At 45.2% G+C, this 20,910-nt stretch overlaps 1 protein-coding gene across 11 annotated transcripts in view; it reads left to right on the forward strand.

Annotated features, from left to right (window-relative positions):
• LOC109869126 (ankyrin repeat and SAM domain-containing protein 1A) overlaps window positions 1–20,910 on the forward strand; it is a 125,027-nt gene that overhangs the window by 64,117 nt on the left and 40,000 nt on the right. For 8 of the 11 annotated variants that reach the window (XM_031804457.1, XM_020459019.2, XM_031804461.1 and 5 more), the window contains 4 exons: window positions 139–268; window positions 1,734–1,780; window positions 5,206–5,323; window positions 15,690–16,204. In XM_031804457.1, the coding sequence (XP_031660317.1) occupies window positions 139–268; window positions 1,734–1,780; window positions 5,206–5,323; window positions 15,690–16,204 (810 nt within the window). The remainder of the gene's footprint in view (window positions 1–138; window positions 269–1,733; window positions 1,781–5,205; window positions 5,324–15,689; window positions 16,205–20,910) is intronic. The other 3 variants (XM_031804459.1, XM_031804460.1, XM_031804458.1) reach the window with 3 other exon arrangements.

Below are 20,910 nucleotides of genomic sequence, written 5' to 3' on the forward strand. Positions count from 1 at the left end.
GAGGGTGCTGTGGAGGGACTTTTACATCACTGTAGGAGGCACCAGCATCACAGCCTGAGTAGCCTTATACAAATGACAGTAGCCTTATACAAATGATAATGAGGCTGTGTTGTTGACCTGCCTTCCCTCTACCTACAGGTCCTGTACACTAACAGCAGCATCGATGAGAGAGGGGAGGAGGAGGTGGATCACACGTATGACTTGCTGCTCTCCGCCCAGACAGAAGTCCCCCAGTCCGCACAGGACCCCCCATCACAGAAATGTACAGGTAACAACACACTGACAGTGGGACATGGAGTGTAGAAAACGGTTTGGATATTCCAATTCCCTTCATGTTTCCTGACCAATGGCAGTTTATCCAGGCCCTCCGCCTGGAGAATAAGAAACACTTGCTAACCTTTCCCCTCTCCCGCATCCCAACCACTCACAGCCCTCATTCTTAACAGGATTACACCAGGTGCTGGAAAGGAGCAGGGGTCAGTTTCCAAACCGCTCCCTAAACCCCTCCTCTTTTGCTCTGTCTGGTAGTAACCCTGTCCCCTAACACAGCTATGGTTTAACCTCATCACCTGTAGGACAGAGCCAGGAATATGCTGCTTACGTATGATATCCTACTCAAAATCAAATCAAATCAAATCACGTACATAGTTTACAGCAGGTATAAATGGAGCAGTGAAATGCTGCGTGCTAGCTCCCTCAACATTTGTAGTCATCAGGATGGTCCATGCCATATCGGGTGACTCATTCCTTAACTTTTGAATGACACCGCATTTCATTGGATTAAAGGGGATTGAATTAACAGCTAATTGGAGTCCCTCTCTGTTGGTATAGATGTTTTAACAGTCCCCCATGGTTTCTGTTGTCACATTCATAATAAATGAATAGGATGTCGTTGAACATTGTCATAGGAATGAATGTGGCGGGTCTAATTGCTGATGTAATCGCGTTTCCTTTTACGTGGATGAGACTGTTGGAGAAAGGATGACGTCCTTTAACTTGCAGTCCTCCATAATGTTGTTTTAGATTTTAAATAAGGGGCTTCCCCAGTGGTGCAGCAGTCTAAGGCACTTTCTCGCAGTGCTAGAGGCGTCACTACAGACCCGGGTTTGATCCTGGGCTGTATCACAACCGGCCGTGATCGGGAGTCCCATAGTGCAGCGAACAATTAGCCCAGCGTCGTCCAGGTTAGGGGAGGGATGGGGGGGGGATTTTACTTGGCTCATCGCGCTCTAGTGATTCCTTGTGGGGGGCCAGGCAGTGTTTACTCTGACACATTAGTGCGGCTGGCTTCCAGGTTAAGCGGACAGGTGTTAAAGAAGCGCGGTTTGATGGGTCATGTTTCGGAGGACACATGACTCGACCTTCGCCTCCCGAGCCCGTTGGGGAGTTGCAGCGATGAGACAAGATCAAAATTGGGGAGGACAAAATAGAACAACAACAAAAATATGTTAAATGTGTTGTTTGGAGGAAGGTTTGTTTTTGATGGCTGCTTCATCGGCAGCTATTCTCTCTGTTTTAAAATGACTGTCTGAGGTTCGTCTGACCACCAACACTACCCATACTACCATATGTATAAAACATAATCTTTATTGTACTTCCCGTTCCTATTCACTTTGTATAATATCATCCCCGGAAATCTTGAGATGAATTAAATAGAAATGAAATGATATGATATTAATTGACTGCCTTACTCATGGTGACCTAACTAACTGCTGTCTGTCCTGTCTCCCCAGATGAGAACGCTACCTCCCAACAGTCTTCCAACAGTCTTCTACCTCAGGTATGACCTGCTGTGCCTCTCCTCCTTCTCTCATCCTTCCATCTTTTTCCATGCAATCTGTCATCTGAGTCACCGTAGAGATTGAGATTCCAACAGCAGGCTCTAGCTTGCCTATGCTCAGAGTATGGAACACTGACGAACAACAAGTTTATTTACAGCCAGCTAGCTACATATGTTTCCCTCAGTCACACACTACTTTCCTCTCAGTGGCTCAGAGCATGACATTGACCCAGAGCACGACATTGACCCAGAGCACGACATTGACCCAGAGCACGACATTGACCCAGAGCACGACGTTGACCCAGAGCACGACGTTGACCCAGAGCACGACGTTGACCCAGAGCACGACGTTGACCCAGAGCACGACGTTGACCCAGAGCACGACGTTGACCCAGAGCACGACGTTGACCCAGAGCACGACGTTGACCCAGGGCACGACGTTGACCCAGGGCACGACGTTGACCCAGGGCACGACGTTGACCCAGAGCACGACATTGACCCAGGGCACGACATTGACCCAGGGCACGACATTGACCCAGGGCATGACATTGACCCAGGGCACGACATTGACTCAGGGAACGACATTGACAAAGGGCTACAGAAAAGGTCCCTTGGCTCCTCCACATTATTTGACATGTTTCTCTAAACATTTATTTTCCCTGTATGGTGCTGCTCCATGGGAGGTGTAAATCTCTCCACATACAGGTACTTCATCAGGCAATATGGCTCCATGACCGAGGTCCTCTGTCAATCTCTCTGTTTAGTGACTCTGTAGCCGACCCTGGCCCCTGAGACTCCTGGAGATTTACAGCCTCACCCTCGCTCCTCTCCGCTCTCCATCTCTTTTAATTCCTCCTTTCCTGAGATGTAACTCGAGATCCCTATGAAGCTGCCCTTTCTATTTATGATCCTATCATATCTATTTATACTGCCTTTTCATTTTTATTATCCAGTTAGCTGCCACAAGGTTTTATTTGCGTTGCCCTCTCCTCCTATAAACTGTAATCACATCGGTTTTATTCCCTTTTGGAGAGACTGTCCGTTTGCTGCCTAATTATAAAAAACAAGTCTCGGTGGCTGGCATCCTTTGTCTTCTAATCAACAGCCAGCCATCTGAGGCTATCATCCATATTAGGTATGATGATGCACGGCAACTGTCGCTGGCGGCGGTAATGGAAGCAATCACTGGAACGCTTTCTTCACTTAATATCAGAGTGTGGGGTTAATTAGAGCTGTGGTAAAAGTCTGATTTGCTACTGTTAGTGTTTTTATTAGGATCTTCATTAGCTAGTGCTAAAGCAGCTATTCCTGGGGTCCAGACAAAACATAAAACATGACATAGTACAGTACATTAATCGAACAGCCCAAAGACAGAACCACATACAGTCATGTGAACAAGTAAGTACACCCTTTGGGAAGTGGTCTTTTTTTACCCCCTCGTATTTGGACACGTGGATATTTGAGCTAAATTCGAACCACATTCATTGATAAAGGAAACCCAATTTAACAAAGCACACACACACACAAAAATGTACGTTGAAAAAACGTCACCTAAAATGGCAAAAATTAGGATCAGGTGCACCAAAACAGGTGCAAGTTATTAGGAAATCATTATAGTACCTTGGGGGGGGTCCAGCCTTCCACAAAGATTAGAAATGTGGTCTGTTTTGGTCTTAACCTTATGGGTGTGTGGTAAGACATCATGCAAAGATCAAAATACCTCAGAGGCCCTCAGAAGAAAGATTATTGATGCCCGTGAGTCTGGGAGGGGTTACAAATCCATTTCCAAGCCATTTGAAGTACATCGTTCCACTGTCTGACAGATCCTCTACAAATGGAGTAAATTCCAGACCACTGGCAATCTACCTAGGAGAGGTCGCCCCACCAAATTCAGCCCAAGATCTGACCGAAAGATGCTCATAGAAGTCTCTGAACCCCAGAGTAACATCAAGGGATCTACAGGCCTCTCTTTCCACAATCAATATCGAAGTGATTCGATGAGTCAACTGTCAGAAAGAGACTGCACAAACTTGGCCTAAATGGGAGGTCAGGAAGGAAGAGGCCTCTGCTCTCAAAAAATAATATCAAGACAAGACTGATGTTTGCCAGACAACACCTGGGTAAAGACCAAACTACTGGAACAATGTGCTCTGGACAGATGAGTCAAAGGTGGAGTCGTTTGGCCGCAATGCCAGACGCCATCTTTGTTGAAGACAAACACTGCCTTTGAACAGAAGAACCTCATACCGACCGTAAAGCAAGGAGGCGGTGGCTTTATGTTTTGGGGCTGCTTTGCTGCCTGATGGCCAACTTGGAATCATTTAGTCAACCATGAATTCCATATTGTACCAGAGAATTCTTGAGGAGAATGTGAGGCCATCTGTCAAAAAGCTGAACCGTACATGGATCTTGCATCAGGACAATGATCCAAAACACGTAAGCAAAGCTACAACAGAATGGCTCAAAAAGATGAAATGGAGGGTTATGGAATGGCCGAGTCAAAGCCAAGATCTCAATCCTGTCAATGCTGTGGGGGGGACTTGAAGCGGGCCGTGAAAGCAAGAAATCCCTCCAACATGACAGTTGAAGCAGTACTGTAAAGAAGAGTGGGGAATTCCTCCCAGTCGATACACTGTAAGACTGATAGACAGTTATAAGAAACGGCTACATGAAGTTATTTCAGGCAAAGGGGGCAACACCAGCTATTGAAGCTAGGGGTGTACTCATTTTTTTCCTCACTATGGAATTGCATTTCTGTCGATTTTTTTTGATGAATAAATTATTGCAAAGTTTAATATTTCAGTTTAATTAGGTTACCTTTCTGTCAATAGTGTTGAAGTGAAGATTACATGTCCATCTGTCAAAATATTTCCCCAAAAATACAACTTTCCAGGGGGTGTACTTACTTTTTCACGTGACTGTACATTTAAAGTTAGAATACCCGCTTTCATACATTTATGCCTTAACATTCCATGTATCATGTACTCATAATCATCATCAATGTTAACGGCTATACTACAGCCATTCATTTTCACATAAATTTTTACCGTACATGCTCTACATGATATCCATGATATCCACATCTCAAAGCTCCAGTATTCTCTAGACGTCAGGAAGTCTCACGATACAATAACAGCAACAGTCCTTGTACTTTCAGCTGACTGAGGCCAATATTATCAACAGATACCGTATGAACGTTGAATCACACATTCAAGTCTAAGATCCTTAGCACAAACAGATGCTGGCAGGATCATGTGTTTACCCTCCTTTGTCCTTCTGTCGGACGCCAGTGTTCTGCATCATCACATGATGCTGTTGAATGTAAATGCAACACTTCACTCAGTGTGCTGGCAGAGGTGAATGTGGTGGTTTTAGTTGTAATTGACAGCTGTCACTGTGCCCATCTCTCCACTGGTTTCCTCCAGCAGCGGAAGCCCACTGCCCCTAGTGACCTCCGACCTTCAGGCCAGACGGGCGACACCCTGAAGCTCCCCGGACCTCCTGTGGTTGGGCCGGGACGGACTGGCCTCGGCCTCACTGGTGGTGAGTTACACCCCTCCACATGCTCTACCTGCTGGACGCCAGGGACCTGACATGGGAGGTTTGTTTCTGAGCTCCACATTGACCCTGTGAGGCCTTGAACCACAGTGCCCCAAAACCGAATCTTACAGAAGTAATTACTCACTGCTATACCCCCAGGTCATGAGCAAATCTGTGCTCTCGGACTCTGAGGAGCCAAAGGAGAGAGGCAAGTTGCTTGAGGAACAAGCCTGACTTTGCCAAACAACCCATGCATGTCGCTCTAACTAATGTGAGAAATGTATTAGCATCTGACTGCAGCGTGAGATTGGTTGGGTTGGATTAGTGCTGCCTGGAAATTCCAGAGGCTCAGCAGCTCTGGGTCTGGATTATGCTTGTTTAGAACAGGTTGATTGACATTCAATGGCTAGCCAGCTGCAGAAAACTAGTTTGATCTGTCACACGGGACAGAATGCATGATCATATTTGACCATATTCCAATCTAAGAACCCCCGCCTACTTACTTTAATACAGTACTAGTAAAGCAGCATGAGATGATGGGACAATTTCTCTCATTCTCTTCCCTCTAGTTCTTTGTTTATCTTGCTGCGTTCTCCTGTTCTCTCACACCATAGAAGACTCATACATGTCCAAGCAGGCAATAATCGTACACACAACACAGACACATACCGACACATAGCCACTAAGCATGCTGTTTCTGTGACATGGATGTGTGCTGTTTGGGGACTCTAATTGAAACAGAATTGGGCCCAGTCCATCTCCATTTCCATCTGAAAGCAGCTGCCTCTCAGGGATGGGAATTAGGGCTCTGCTCACACACCCTGCTACTCTCAGCCGCCTCCCGTCACGTCTCTCCCCCTCCACATTGTGTGTGTGTGTGTGTGTGCGTGTGTGTGTGTGTGTGTGTGTGTGTGTGTGTAGACTGTTCTCCCTGCCACCACACGGCAAGCGATACCAGAGCTCCAAGTCTAGGTCCAAAAGGCTCCTTTAACAGCTTCTACCCCCAAGCCATAAGACTGCTCAGTTAATCATACACCTGGACTATTTACATTGACCCCCTTTTTTACACTGCTGCTACTCACTGTTTATTATCTATGTATAGTCACTTTAACCTTATCTACATGTACATTTGACCTCAATTATCTCGACTAACCTGTGCCCATGCACATTGACTCGGTATCGGTACCCCCTGTATATAGCCTTGTTATTGTTCTTTTTATTGTTACTTTTTTCAACTTTTGTTTATTTTTGTATTTTTTAAAGCATTATAATATTTTCTTGAGAAAAAAACTGCATCGTTGGTTAAGGGCTTGTAAGTAAGCATTTCATGGTAAGATCATGTTGTATTCAGCGCATGTGTCAAATCCGATTTGATTTGTATGATGGAGACATACTATGTCAGCAGCAGAGAGGGATCAGAGCACCTGTCACACACACTTTGCCTTGCTCAGTAGGAAGGAATCTCAGAAGATGTCCAATAGATTCCACATGCTTCCTGTTTCACAGGCATCTTAGCATGCATAGTGCATTATGCTTGGTAAGATTTCACATAGTGATAAAGTTATCCGCCATAGTCATAACAATATCCCATGACTATCAACACATACATGAGAGGCTAGCATCACTAGATAGATATGCTAAGGTCTTAGGGCATATCTATTTTGTGAAAACCACATACAGTGCATTAGGAAGGTATTCAGACCACTTTTTCACATTTTATTGTTAGACTTATTCTAAAATGGATTAAATCGTCCCCCCCCCCCCTCAATATACACACAATACCATACCCCATAATGACAGAGCAAAAACTGGTTTTTAGAAATGTTTGCACATTTATAAAAAATAAAAAAACTGAAATATCACATTTACATAAGTATTCAGACCCTTTAGCCAGTACTTTGTTGAAGCATCTTTGGCAGCGATTACAGCATTGAGTCTTCTTGGGTATGACTCTACAAACTTGGCACATCTGTATTTGGGGAGTTTCTCCCATTCTTCTCTGTAGATCCTCTCAAGCTCTGTCAGGATTAATGGGGCACAGCTATATCCAGGTCTCTCCAGAGATGTTCAATCGGGTTCGTCCAGGCTCTGGCTGGCACAGTCAAGCATTTTCAGAGACTTGTCCCAAAGCCACTCCTGCGTTGTCTTGACTTTGTGCTTAGGGTCATTGTCCTGTTGGAAGGTGAACCTTCGCCCCAGTCTGAGGTCCTCGATCCTGAGTTGTCTCCCAGTCCCTGCCACTTAAAACATCCCCACAGCATGATTTATTTATTTATTTTATTTATTTATTTTACCTTTATTTAACCAGGTAGGCAAGTTGAGAACAAGTTCTCATTTACAATTGCGACCTGGCCAAGATAAAGCAAAGCAGTTCGACAGATAAAACGACACAGAGTTACACATGGAGTAAAAACAAACATACAGTCAATAATGCAGTATAAACAAGTCTATATACAATGTGAGCAAATGAGGTGAGAAGGGAGGTAAAGGCAAAAAAGGCCATGATGGCAAAGTAAATACAATATAGCAAGTAAAATACTGGAATGGTAGTTTTGCAATGGAAGAATGTGCAAAGTAGAAATAAAAAATAATGGGGTGCAAAGGAGCAAAATAAATAAATAAATAAAAATTAAATACAGTTGGGAAAGAGGTAGTTGTTTGGGCTAAATTATAGGTGGGCTATGTACAGGTGCAGTAATCTGTGAGCTGCTCTGACAGTTGGTGCTTAAAGCTAGTGAGGGAGATAAGTGTTTCCAGTTTCAGAGATTTTTGTAGTTCGTTCCAGTCATTGGCAGCAGAGAACTGGAAGGAGAGGCGGCCAAAGAAAGAATTGGTTTTGGGGGTGACTAGAGAGATATACCTGCTGGAGCGTGTGCTACAGGTGGGAGATGCTATGGTGACCAGCGAGCTGAGATAAGGGGGGACTTTACCTAGCAGGGTCTTGTAGATGACATGGAGCCAGTGGGTTTGGCGACGAGTATGAAGCGAGGGCCAGCCAACGAGAGCGTACAGGTCGCAATGGTGGGTAGTATATGGGGCTTTGGTGATAAAACGGATTGCACTGTGATAGACTGCATCCAATTTGTTGAGTAGGGTATTGGAGGCTATTTTGTAAATGACATCGCCAAAGTCGAGGATTGGTAGGATGGTCAATTTTACAAGGGTATGTTTGGCAGCATGAGTGAAGGATGCTTTGTTGCGAAATAGGAAGCCAATTCTAGATTTAACTTTGGATTGGAGATGTTTGATATGGGTCTGGAAGGAGAGTTTACAGTCTAACCAGACACCTAAGTATTTGTAGTTGTCCACGTATTCTAAGTCAGAGCCGTCCAGAGTAGTGATGTTGGACAGGCGGGTAGGTGCAGGTAGCGATCGGTTGAAGAGCATGCATTTAGTTTTACTTGTATTTAAGAGCAATTGGAGGCCACGGAAGGAGAGTTGTATGGCATTGAAGCTTGCCTGGAGGGTTGTTAACACAGTGTCCAATGATGCTGCCACCACCATGCTTCACCGTAGGGATAGCGCAAGGTTTTCTCCAGACGTGACGCTTGGCATTCAGGCCAAAGAGTTCAATCTTGGTTTCATCAGACCAGATAATCTTGTTTTTTCATGGTCGCTGCCGCCTCTAGAGATGCAACCTCTCTCATCGTCACTCAATGCCTAGGTTTACCCCCGCTGTACTCGCACCCTACCATACCCTTGTCTGTACACTATGCCCTGAATCTATCCTAATGCACCCAGAAATCTGCTCCTTTTATTCTCTGTTCCCAAAGAACTAGACGACCAGTTCTTATAGCCTTTAGCTGTACCCTCATTCTACTCCTCCTCTATTCCTCTGGTGATGTAGAGGTTAACCCAGGCGCTCTCATTTGTTGACTTCTGCAACTGTAAAAGCCTTGGGTTCATGCATGTTAACATCAGAAGCCTCTTCCCTAAGTTCGCTTTACTCACTGCTTTAGCACACTCCGCCAACCCTGATGTCCTAGCCATGTCTGAATCCTGGCTTAGGAAGGCCACCAAAAATTCGGACATTTCAAGACAGAACTGCTAGAGGGTGCGGAATTGCAATCTACTGTAGAGACAGCCTGCAAAGTTCTGTCATACTATCCAGATCTAAGCCCAAACAGTTCGAACTTCTACTTTTAAAAATCCATCTCTCCAAAAATACGTCCCTCACTGTTGCAGGTTGTTATAGACCGCCCTCAGTTCCCAGCTGTGTCTTGGACACCATATGTGAATTGATTGCCCCCCATCTATCGTCAGTTCGTCCTGCTAGGTGAACTAAATTGGGATATGCTTAACACCCCGGCTATCCTACCATCTAAGCTAGGTGCAATCTCACACAAATTATCAAGGAACCTACCAGGTACAACCCAAAATCCATAAACATGGGCACCCTCATAGATATCATCCTGACCAACTTGCCCTCTAAATACACCTCTGCTGTTTTCAACCAGGATCTCAGCGATCACTGCCTCATTGCCTGGTCCGCAGTCAAACGACCACCCCTCATCCCTGTCAAACGCTCCCTAAAACACTTCGCCTGGGTATCCTGGAAGAATATTGACCTCCTCCCGTCAGGAGGTTATGCCTGGTTGTTCTTTAAAAGTGCTTTCCGCACCATCTTAAATAAGCATGCCCCTTTCAAAAAATGTTGAACTAAGAACAGATAAAGCCCTTGGTTCACCCCAGACTAGACTGCCCTTGACCAGCACAAAAAACACCCTATGGTGTACTGCACTAGCTTCGAATAGTCCCAGCGATATGCAACTTTTCAGGGAAGTCAGGAATCAATACACACAGTCAGTTAGGAAAGCAAAGGCTAGCTTTTTCAAACAGAAATTTGCATCCTGCAGCACTAATTCCAAAAAGTTTTGGAAGTCCATGGAGAATAAGAGTACCTCCTCCCAGCTGCCCACTGCACTGAGGCTAGGAAACACTGTCACCACTGATAAATCCACGATAATCGAGAATTTCAATAAGCATTTTTCTACAGCTGGCCATGCTTTCCACCTGGCTACCCCTACCCTGGCCAACAACTCTGCACCCCCCGCAGCAACTGCCCCCCCCCCCCCCACTTCTCCTTCACCCAAATCTAGACAACTGATGTTCTAAAAAAGCCATTCAACACTTCCAACTGCTCTTAAATTGCTAGTAAAACAAAATGCATGCCCTTCAACCGATCACTGCAGGCACCCGCCCAACTAGCATCACTACTCTGGACGGTTCTGACTTAGAATATGTGGACAACCATAAATACCTAGGTGTCTGGCTAGACTGTAAACTCTCCTTCCAGACTCACATTAAGCATCTCCAATCCCAAATTAAATCAGAATTGGCTTCCTATTTCGCAACAAAGCCCCCTTCACTCATCCTGCCATCATACCCTCGTAAAACTGACTTATCCTGCCGATCCTTGACTTCGGCGATGTCATTTACAAAATAGCATCCAACACTCTACTCAGCAAACTGGATGCAGTCTATCACAGTGCCATCCGTTTTGTCACCAAAGCCCCATATACTACCCACCACTGTGACCTGTATGCTCTCGTTGGCTGGTCCTCGCTACATATTCATCGCCAAACCCACTGGCTCCATGTCATCTATAAGTCTTTGCTAGGTAAAGCCCTGCCTTATCTCAGCTCACTGGTCAGCATAGCAACACCCACCCGTAGCATGTGCTCCAGCAGGTATATTTCACTGGTCACCCCCAAAGCCAACACCTCCTTTGGCTGCCTTTCCTTCCAGTTCTCTGCTGCTAATGACTGGAACGAATTGCAAAAATCACTGAAGTTGGAGACATATCTCCATCACTAACTTTAAGCGTCAGCTGTCAGAGCAGCTTACTGATCGCTACAACTGTACTCAGCCCATCTGTAAATAGCCCACCCATCCAACTACCATCCCCATATTTGTTTTTGTTTTTCTGCTCGATTGCATACCAGTATTTCTACTTGCACATCATCTGCACATATCACTCCAGTGTAAATGGCTAAATTGTAATTACTTCGCCACTATTGGCCTATTTATTGCCTTACCTCTTTACTTCATTTGCAGACACTGTGTACAGATTTTTCAATTGTGTTATTGACTGCATGTTTGTTTATCCCATGTGTAACTCTGTGTTATTTTGTCGCACTGCTTTGCTTTATCTTGGCCGGGTCGCAGTTGTAAATGAGAACTTGTTTTCAACTGGCCTACCTGCTTAAATAAAGGTGAAATATATATTTTTTTCAATAAATAAAATTAGCTGCCTTTTGGCTAACTCCAAGCGGGCTGTCATGTGCCTTTTACTGAGGAGTGGCTTAAGTCTGGCCACTACCATAAAGGCCTGATTGCTGGAGTGCTGTAGAGATGGTTGTCCTTCTGGAAGGTTCTCCCATCTCCACAGAGGAACTCTGGAGCTCTATCAGAGTGACCATCGGGTTCTTGGTCACCTCCCTGACCAAGGCCCTTCTCCCTTGATTGCTCAGTTTGGCCGGGCAGCCAGCTCTAAGAAGAGTCTTGGTGGTTCCAAACTTCTTCCATTTAACAAAGATTGATGCCATTGTGTTCTTGGGGACCTTCAATGCTGCAGAACTTTTTTGATACCCTTCCCCAGATCTATGCCTTCGACACAATCCTGTCTCGGAGCGCTACGGATAATTCCTTTGACCTCATGACTTGGTTTTTACTCTGACATGCACTGTTAACTGTGGGACCTTAAATAGACAGGTGTGTGCTTTTCTGAGTCATATCCAATCAATTGAATGTGGACTCCAGAAACAGCTCAATGATGATCAATGGAAACAGGATGCACCTGAGCTCAATTTCGAGTCTCATAGCAAAGGGTTTGAATACTAATGTAAATAAGCTTACAGTATTTATTTCTGTTTTCTTTTTTCTTTATTAGCAAACATTTCTAAAAACCTGTTTTCGGTTTGTCATTATGGGGTATTGTGTGTAGATTGAGGGGAAAATGGTCATTTAATCAATTTTACAATAAGGCTGTAACGTAACAAAATGTGGAAAAAGTCAAGGGGTCTGAATACTTTCTGAATGCACTGTATCTGTTTATCGATTTCTACCTTCTGTGGAGAGTTGCCTCTCTGGCCTTGCACTTCGGGTGTTCTCCAGAACATACAGACTAGTGAATTTATCTGTCATATGTCACACAATGGATAGTTTACATCAACAATGTCCATTATAAGGTATTCACCTTCTCGGTCTCTGTCACATAATTATACACCTGCATACATAAAAGTTGCCCCTTATCCAATAACGTCAATGGAGTCATTTGTTTTCTTCCATTAAGATTGAAGTGAGAATATCAATAGTTTTGCCTCTAGTTCTAAATTGAATTATAACATATGACATACAGAGCTAAGTATGCTCTCCAATCTGAGTAACGAAAAGCAATTTCTCCAGGGCCTGGAAATAAATGGACTTTGGGCCAACAGACTGTCTGCGACATCAAACATAGCAGTAACTGTAGACTTAGCATGACATCACTTTTAAAACGCTCAGCTCACAAGGCCAAATTAAACACACACACATGTTCTGTAACCAGTGACCTCATCCCTCCATAAAAGCTGTCTAAATATCCGTTTGTCTTTCATTAGGGGTCACTGACTGGCTCATTGTTTCTAGCCCCCGTCAGACCGTTGAATCGTGGGTAGGATAGTAGTCTGGGTCCCGGGGGTTTAAGGAAAGGCTTCCTGGAGCTGGGACGATAAACCGAAAAATGATCGACACCGACCGTACCGATCACGTATCGCAGGCATTTTGCTGATATTGTTCATTGCAATAAGTAGCCTGTACTAGAGAAATGTGAAGTTTGAAATGAAATAAGTCTGCTAATATGGGTGATTTGTTAATTAGACAATTGATGGCTACAACCATCAAACTAGTAGAAGTACCAAGGCACTCTTCATATAATTGATTAAAATGGCTTTATAAGTATGGCATGTTCAATAGAAACACCGTTTTTAAAAACCGACACGTTCTCCTTTCTTTTTGATGACCAATTTACCCCTTTTACCAAAGAGCACCTTCTATCTACCAAAATGTACTATTGTGTACCATAGTAGCGTTTCCCTTCCTCCTCTTTCTAAAAGTACAAAGTAGTAGTTTAAAGGATTATAAAATAAACTGTGGGGCACATTCATTTTTACGAAACGTATCATTCTGTTTATCGATACTGCATCAATTCAGGCATTTTATCACAATTTATAAGGAGTTTTGGCCATATCGCCCAGCTCAGCACAGTGGAGTATTGTTGAAGGGAGCCATAGCGATTTGCTCATTGGGCGTTCACTATCTCCAGCTTCCAAGGACAGGGTGGGTGTTTGGCTGTGGTCTCCATATGTTTATACGCCCACACTGCCACACATATCTTTCCTAATTGAGCAGTAGGCAGCTGAGCGTAGATGGGCACAGGGCGTTGGTACTCTGCCTCACTGCAATCGGCCTGTAAGCTAAACAGTGTACCAGTGTATCATAGTGTACCAGCTCCTAGTTGAGTTGTATTCATCACCACCCAGCTGACTTACAGGGGGAGTAACTGTTACTCTTTCCCCTGGACAGATATTAATCTCTAACGCAATAGCTCTTTATAGAGTTTAATATATCCCTTTGATAGGTGTTTGAATGACAATGGTATTGGCAACCCTTTGTCCTGTTGACAGAGAATGCTTGGTGTAACTGCAGTCCTGGTCTATCTGTCCTCCGCTCTGAAGGAAAAACTAAAACAGAGCGACTGGATCACTGCCCCGCTGTTACGTCACTGACACTGTCCCAGTTTCCCTGTCACCAAACACCACGACCCTCTCACCCTGAATGTCAGAATGGCAGTGAGAACACACACACACACACACACAGGGCAGTACGGCACAGAGCAGCCCCCCACCCTACTCCAACACACAAACACTTACCATGTGACTCCGAAGCCTAATTATCAGAATTGTGGCAAAGAGTCAGACTTTCGAGTGGATCGAGTGATCCCAGAGTTTCCATTCCCGGAGCTGCAGTCAGCGGCTAGTCTGTCCAGTGTGGGGCTAGTCTGTCCAGTGTGGGGCTAGTCTGTCCAGTGTGGTGCTAGTCAGTCCAGTCAGCGGCTAGTCAGTCCAGTGTGGGGCTAGTCTGTCCAGTGTGGGGCTAGTCAGTCCAGTCAGCGGCTAGTCAGTCCAGTGTGGGGCTAGTCAGTCCAGTGTGGGGCTAATCAGTCCAGTGTGGGGCTAATCAGTCCAGTGTGGGGCTAGTCAGTCCAGTCAGCGGCTAGTCAGTCCAGTGTGGGGCTAGTCAGTCCAGTGTGGGGCTAGTCTGTCCAGTGTGTGGCTAATCAGTCCAGTGTGGGGCTAATCAGTCCAGTGTGGGGCTAGTCAGTCCAGTGTGGGGCTAGTCAGTCCAGTCAGCGGCTAGTCAGTCCAGTGTGGGGCTAGTCAGTCCAGTGTGGGGCTAGTCAGTCCAGTGTAGGGCTAGTCAGTCCAGTGTTGGGCTAGTCAGTCCCGTGTGGGGCTAGTCAGTCATACAGCTACAGCTTTGTCTCAACAGCTCCGGCTCATGAAGTACTAGCTAGCAGGGAGGGACAGAGGGGGGAGCTTGACAGGCAGAAGGGGAACAGAGGCACAACCTGGCTCAACTCTCAACCTGTGATTTGATGGCAGAAAAACAGACTTGGCTGGCAGTAGCTCCTTGGAGAGAGAGTGAGAGAGAGAACCTGTTTTTGTAAGGTAAAAAGTGAATTGTTTTCAACTGAATCAGCTGTACATAATATGTGAGCAGGGATTGTTTTCATACTATAGCTCAAGGCGGAGGAAGTACGTTCTGTTTGTTCTCATGTTTGTCTGTCTGTGTGTTTGTGTGTGTGCTCGCACGCACAGTATATGCAGTATGCTTGTTGTCTTGCTTATATCCTGTTTCTTCCTCTGCTGATTTTCTTATGGGATTCCTCGGTGCTGTATAATCTCTGTGGAACCTGACCTCATACAGGGGCTGCAGCTGGTTAGCTCATAGGGATTGAGAGACCGAGAGAGACAGGGATGGAAAAAGTGAATGAACTGCAGAGCATTGAGTAATGTAACAATCTTCCAAGCACCCAGAGAGATGTCAGATGGCTGCAAGCTGGGATTGGAATTCTGTAACTCTCCAAGTGCTACGGACAGCATTCTCTAGATCCGCCTCTCCCTCTTTCCCTCTCTCTTATGCCCGCTTGAAAACAATCACCGATCTGTTTCTGGGGCTGTGTGGGCGTTGTTCCTAATAGCCCTGCTAGATATCTCCCCTCAGTCTCAGTCCGGCCTCCTGCCTCCTCGGGTGCACCACTCCTTACTCCCTGCTTCCTCTTCTTTAGTCTCTCCACCTAACTCTTTCTCTCCTCTCTACTCTCTAGATAACTCCTTGCTCGGCCAGGACCTGGTCGCAGTACCTGAAGTGTTCACAGGCCTCCTGCACGGATCCTCGCCCGTCTTTGACTGTCGGGAGGAGTCCATCAGCAGCCTGCCAGTTGGAGTACTGACACAGTCCAACCAAGGCCAACAGCCGGCGCCAGCTCCAACAGCACCCGCCAAAGCAACAGAAGCTCCGCCTCCTCCAAACAATCCAATCGACATGTCTGCCGTCCTGACAGACTGTGACCCCAAAGCTATCTATGCCACCGTGTCCAAGGGGGAGCCCAGGGACAGAGACCGGGACATGGGGTCTGGGGCTGTGCCTGCTGGCAGGATGCGCCCCCCTGGGGATTTGAAGCTGGCTCGCAGCTTTTCCAAGTCGGACTCAGACCTGCTGGTGTCGCCGCCTAGCGAGGAGGAGGGAGGGCTGGGCAGCCGCAGTGAGTCTGTCTCCAACTGCAGCGCAGCCAAAAAGAGGCTGGAGAAGTCGCCCTCGTTCGCCTCTGAATGGGACGAGGTAAGAGCTCAGCCTCACTGTCAGTTTGTTAGATGTTATTATATGGCTGTTGCTGTTGCTGTTGATACAGTTACATGCCCTCTACCATAGAAAGAACTCAAGCCCACCAGCACTATAGGCCAGGAATCCAGGGGGAATTCTATACCAAAGTGTCTGATGTGACTCTAGATCTCATCATGGAGTTTCCAGACAGAGTTGGAGGGGTTATGCTGTATTTAACTGCTACCGTCAGGAACATTAGGCATGCATGAGTAATATCCACACAAATCCCTTAGCCAAGTTAGCTCTCCTTCATGAAATCATTCATATCTGCCATTTTCTGCCTGACAACTGCATAATAACCCTGCTGGAATAGGAACCCAACCCGGTCTATCATTGCAGTAAGTCATCCTGTCGGTGAGAAGATAATTTTCTTGATTTTATATATCCAGCCATTCAGAACTGAAATAGCCTGTCAGAGAGGCAGATAACGAAGAATAAAGAGCCGGGGAGAGAAAGAGAGCGATTAGAAGTGATGAAAAGATGCGGATATAAAGTGAGGAAGAGAGGAAAAAGTAACAGGATAGAGATGGGCCTAGACAAAAGGTTGGAAAGTGAGAGGAGGAGAGGGCCATTGAGCTGCAGCTCTTTCCTCCATTCACGACTGACCCCGGCTCCTCGGGTTGCCATGGCGTTACACTCCAACCTAACCTGAGTTCCCCTGGAAATGGACACACTGTTTATAGAGCTGCCTGGAATACACAGACACTCTTTCCATTCAGTATTCTAAAATAGAGCCATTTACAATAATTGTTATCCGCAACAAATTGTAAATGCATGTAATTGCACCATTATGTCATTTTGAGATGCAATCTGCATGGATCGTTGAATCCACCTTACACTTCCCTCTATTTAATGATTCAGTATTTAAATCCATTGTCTGCAAACTGTCAATGTTACAGTTCCACATGACTCTATTCCACTGTTCTGTCTGTGGCAGAATCATGCCATGATGCATCTGTGATGCCAGGCAGAGAGAGTAAGCCAGGGGCTCAAGTAGCAGCCTCTACACAGTGACCAGATCACGTTGCTCTGCGGTCAGTTGGTGTTCCTTTACACAACTCTAGAGGTGGGGTCGATATCTTGGCTCATCTTTTCTGTGGTTAGTATGCAGGTGGCCGGTGCAGAGCCTGCCTGTGTGCCCCCGACCTTGAGTGTCCTGCACAGCAGTAGACTTCTATAATGAACACAAATATAAACACAACATGTAATGTGTTTGTCCCATGTTTCATGAGCTGAATTAAAAGATCCTGGAAATGTTCCATATGCACAAAAAAGCATATTTTTCTCTTATTTTGTGCACAAATTTGTTTACATTGCTGTCAGTGAGCATTTCTCCTTTGCCAAGATAATCCGTACACCTAACAGGTGTGGCATATCAAGAAGCTGATTAAACGGCATGCGCATTACACAGGAGGACCTTGTGCTGGGGACAATAAAAGGTCACTCTAAGATATGCAGTTTTGTCACACAACACAATGCCGCAGTTTTGAGGGAGTGTGCAATTGGCATGCTGACAGCAGGAATATCCACCAGAGCTGTTGCCAGATAATTTGTTCATTTCTCTACCATAAGCCGCCTCCAACATCGTTTTAGTGAATTTGGCAGTACATCCAACCAGCCTCACAACTGCAGACCATGTGTAACCACGCCAGACCAGTACCTCCAAATCTGGCTTCCTCGCCTGCGGGATCGTCTGAGGCCAGCCACCCGAACAGCGAATGAAACTGAATAGTATTATGTCTGTAATAAATCCCTTTTGTGGGGGAAAACTAATTCTGATTGGCCTGGCCTTTCTCCCCAAAGGGTGGGCCAGTCTCCCATGTGGGTGGGCCTCCCATGGCTGCGCCCCTGCCCAGTAATGGGAAATCCATAGATTAGGGCCTAATGAATTTATTTCAATTGACTGATTTCCTGGATATGAACTGTAACTCAGTAAAATCGTTGAAATTGTTCCATGTTGCGTTTTTATATTTTTGTTCAGTTTAGAGGACCCCTTTTCCTGACCTCACCAGGAGGGGTGGCGGAGCAGGAGAGAATTGTTTTTGTTCCATCATCCAAAATAATTGATAATCGACCCCAAGTAGAACCTTTTTGTGTCCCGCCTCCATCTCAACTGAGGGGAATGATAACAACAGCTTGGCGAAAGCTCTATCCATAATGGCACCTTATTCCCTATATATCGTGCTCTACTTTTGGCCAGGGCTTTATATAGGCTTAGGGAATAGGGTTGACTCCGACTCCGCCCCAGTATTATAGCCGACAGCTGTAGAGAGGAATTAGGGGGGCAGTCAGTGAGTGTGACACACCACCACTCAGGGAACTGAACCACAGATCATTATCTCAAAACCCTGTTTATCTGAGCCAGTGACACCTCTCCTCAACATACTCACCTATTTAATAGCCCTCATCTAGAAAGACTATTTTACTCTGACAGAGTGGAGGGTGAAAATGACCTGAAGAGAACAGACTTTTGAATGATGACCTCATAAAACTCATAAACTCATAAAAGTCTGTTTGCACAGCTGTAAGACAAGACCACTGTAAGAAATGATTACGTGAACCCTACTTTCATGAAGCAACTGTTGAAATGTTTGCTCTGAACGGTCCGCTTCACAACCGTCGTCAAGGTCATTCAGAGTTCACCTTCCAAGTTGATGCGTCGTTTTCCGATATCGAGTTACTTCAGTTGACTAACAAGACTTGCGTGCTCTCTCAAAGTTAACCATCCATCAGAAGATGCGCGGAATGAACTTTTTCCCATCAGCTCAAAGTGTTCTGTCATTCCAGTCACCTCCAGCAGTCTGTATTACGACGATCACTAAGGTTCTTCTTCCTCTAGTGTAGAGCAGTCAGGCCCAAAGTGGGTAATGGTCACCAGACTGAAACAGCTTGCTGCTTGAATCGTTAATTCCCCCGGCTGAAACTTTCATCAATATGAGACTACTGTATAGCCTCCTGATAATATAATTATGAGTGAGACAGGAGACGGATCAGACAATTACGCTGTAATTACCAACCGTTTGATTAGCAACTCACCTCGTAGGCGTGGAGCTGGGAGACATCACGTGGCCTTTCCTAGAGGCAGGCTGTGAATGAAGTCATATTAAACCTGGGTGGCAGTGGTGTTATGTACTTAAGTATAAAATACTTTAAAGTACTACTTAAGAAGGTTTTTGGTGTATCTGTACTTTACTGTTTATATTTTTTACAACTTTTACTTCACTACATTCCGAAAGAAAATGTTTACTTTTTACTCCATATATTTTCCATGGCACCCAAAAGTACTCATTACATTTTGAATGCTTAGCATTACATGGAAATGGTCTAATTCACACACTTATCAAGAGAACATCCCTGGTCATCAGTACTGCCTCTGATCTTGTAGACTCACTAAACACATGCTTAGTTTGTAAATGATGTCTGAGTGCTGGAGTGTGCCCCTGGCTATCTGTAACAAGAAGGGGGGGAAAGAGAAAGGTCCTGTTTGGTTTGCTTAATATAAGGAATGTGAAATGATTTGTACTTTTACTTTTGATACTTAAGTATATTTACTTTTACTCAGATACGACAATTGGGTACTTTTTCCACCACTGCTAGGTGGGAGGACGCCTCGTTTAGGTTCTCTGGGCTATTGAATGCCCTGATCTGTCTTGAGTTATTGTACCACCTTTTAAGTAGTGGTGTCTTTGGATATCTGTCTTAGACACTTTTCATGTCAAGGTTACCGAAGATCTTAGTTCCTACAGAACCTGACGTGTCCCAGGCAGGCAACACCCATCATTGCCTTCTTGCTTGTGTATGCACAGGCTCCCTGTCACTCTCTCTGTCACCCCTTCAGCCTGCAGACTGTCAGCTGGTCAGATAGGATCTCTCTTTGTGGTGTAGCAACCCGAAGAGCTGCCACACTGTTGACAGTTTTGCTCAACCACATAATGCAGAAGCTCTGAGCTGCAGTGTTCAAGATAACAACCCAGTGCCTCCTTTCAACACATCACGCGGATTAGCATGTAGCCTATGCAAGTTATTTTATGTGGCAAGAAATAATTCATTTTTTTTGTTGCATTTTTGATGTCCTCGTCATCATGATTATTCATTGACTTTTTAAGTCTATTGAATAGTTCATCCATTTTTCTTTCACTAGGAGTGGGTGGACTATTACTAGGGCTGCTGTTCTCTGTCACCCAGGAAGGGTTGCCCTGGGTTTCAGTGCACCTGACACATCATCTATTCTACAGTTTTCTTTGAAAGTGTGTCCCGAGATGAAAAAGGTGATTGAAAGAGAAGAATATTACAAATCCTGCAGTGCTCTTCAACCTATTGTAGTCCCAGAGGAGCTGGGTTAATATTAATTAGCTCGGATTCCCAGAGAGCTGAACTGAAGCACACAGACTGTGCCTCTCTCTCATATGTTTCTCCTTTCAAGAAAACATCAGTCAGGAAAGTACATTGCACCACACCATTCATGGAAAATGCATTGCAAATGAAAGCAGCAGGCAGGCAATCTAACAAAGGTTGGTTGTTTTAGAAGTTTCCTTGCCCTTTTGTTTAGTATTTTTACCAGTCTGTGAATGGCCTATCCTCTGAAAGTAGGGCACTTTTTCTTCCCCTTTTCTCTATTGCTGTTTCCTTCCCTCTCCTGTCTCTGTCTCTGTTGCTGTGCGAAT

Source organism: Oncorhynchus kisutch, linkage group LG24 (assembly GCF_002021735.2).
Source record: "Oncorhynchus kisutch isolate 150728-3 linkage group LG24, Okis_V2, whole genome shotgun sequence".
NCBI lineage: Eukaryota > Metazoa > Chordata > Actinopteri > Salmoniformes > Salmonidae > Oncorhynchus > Oncorhynchus kisutch.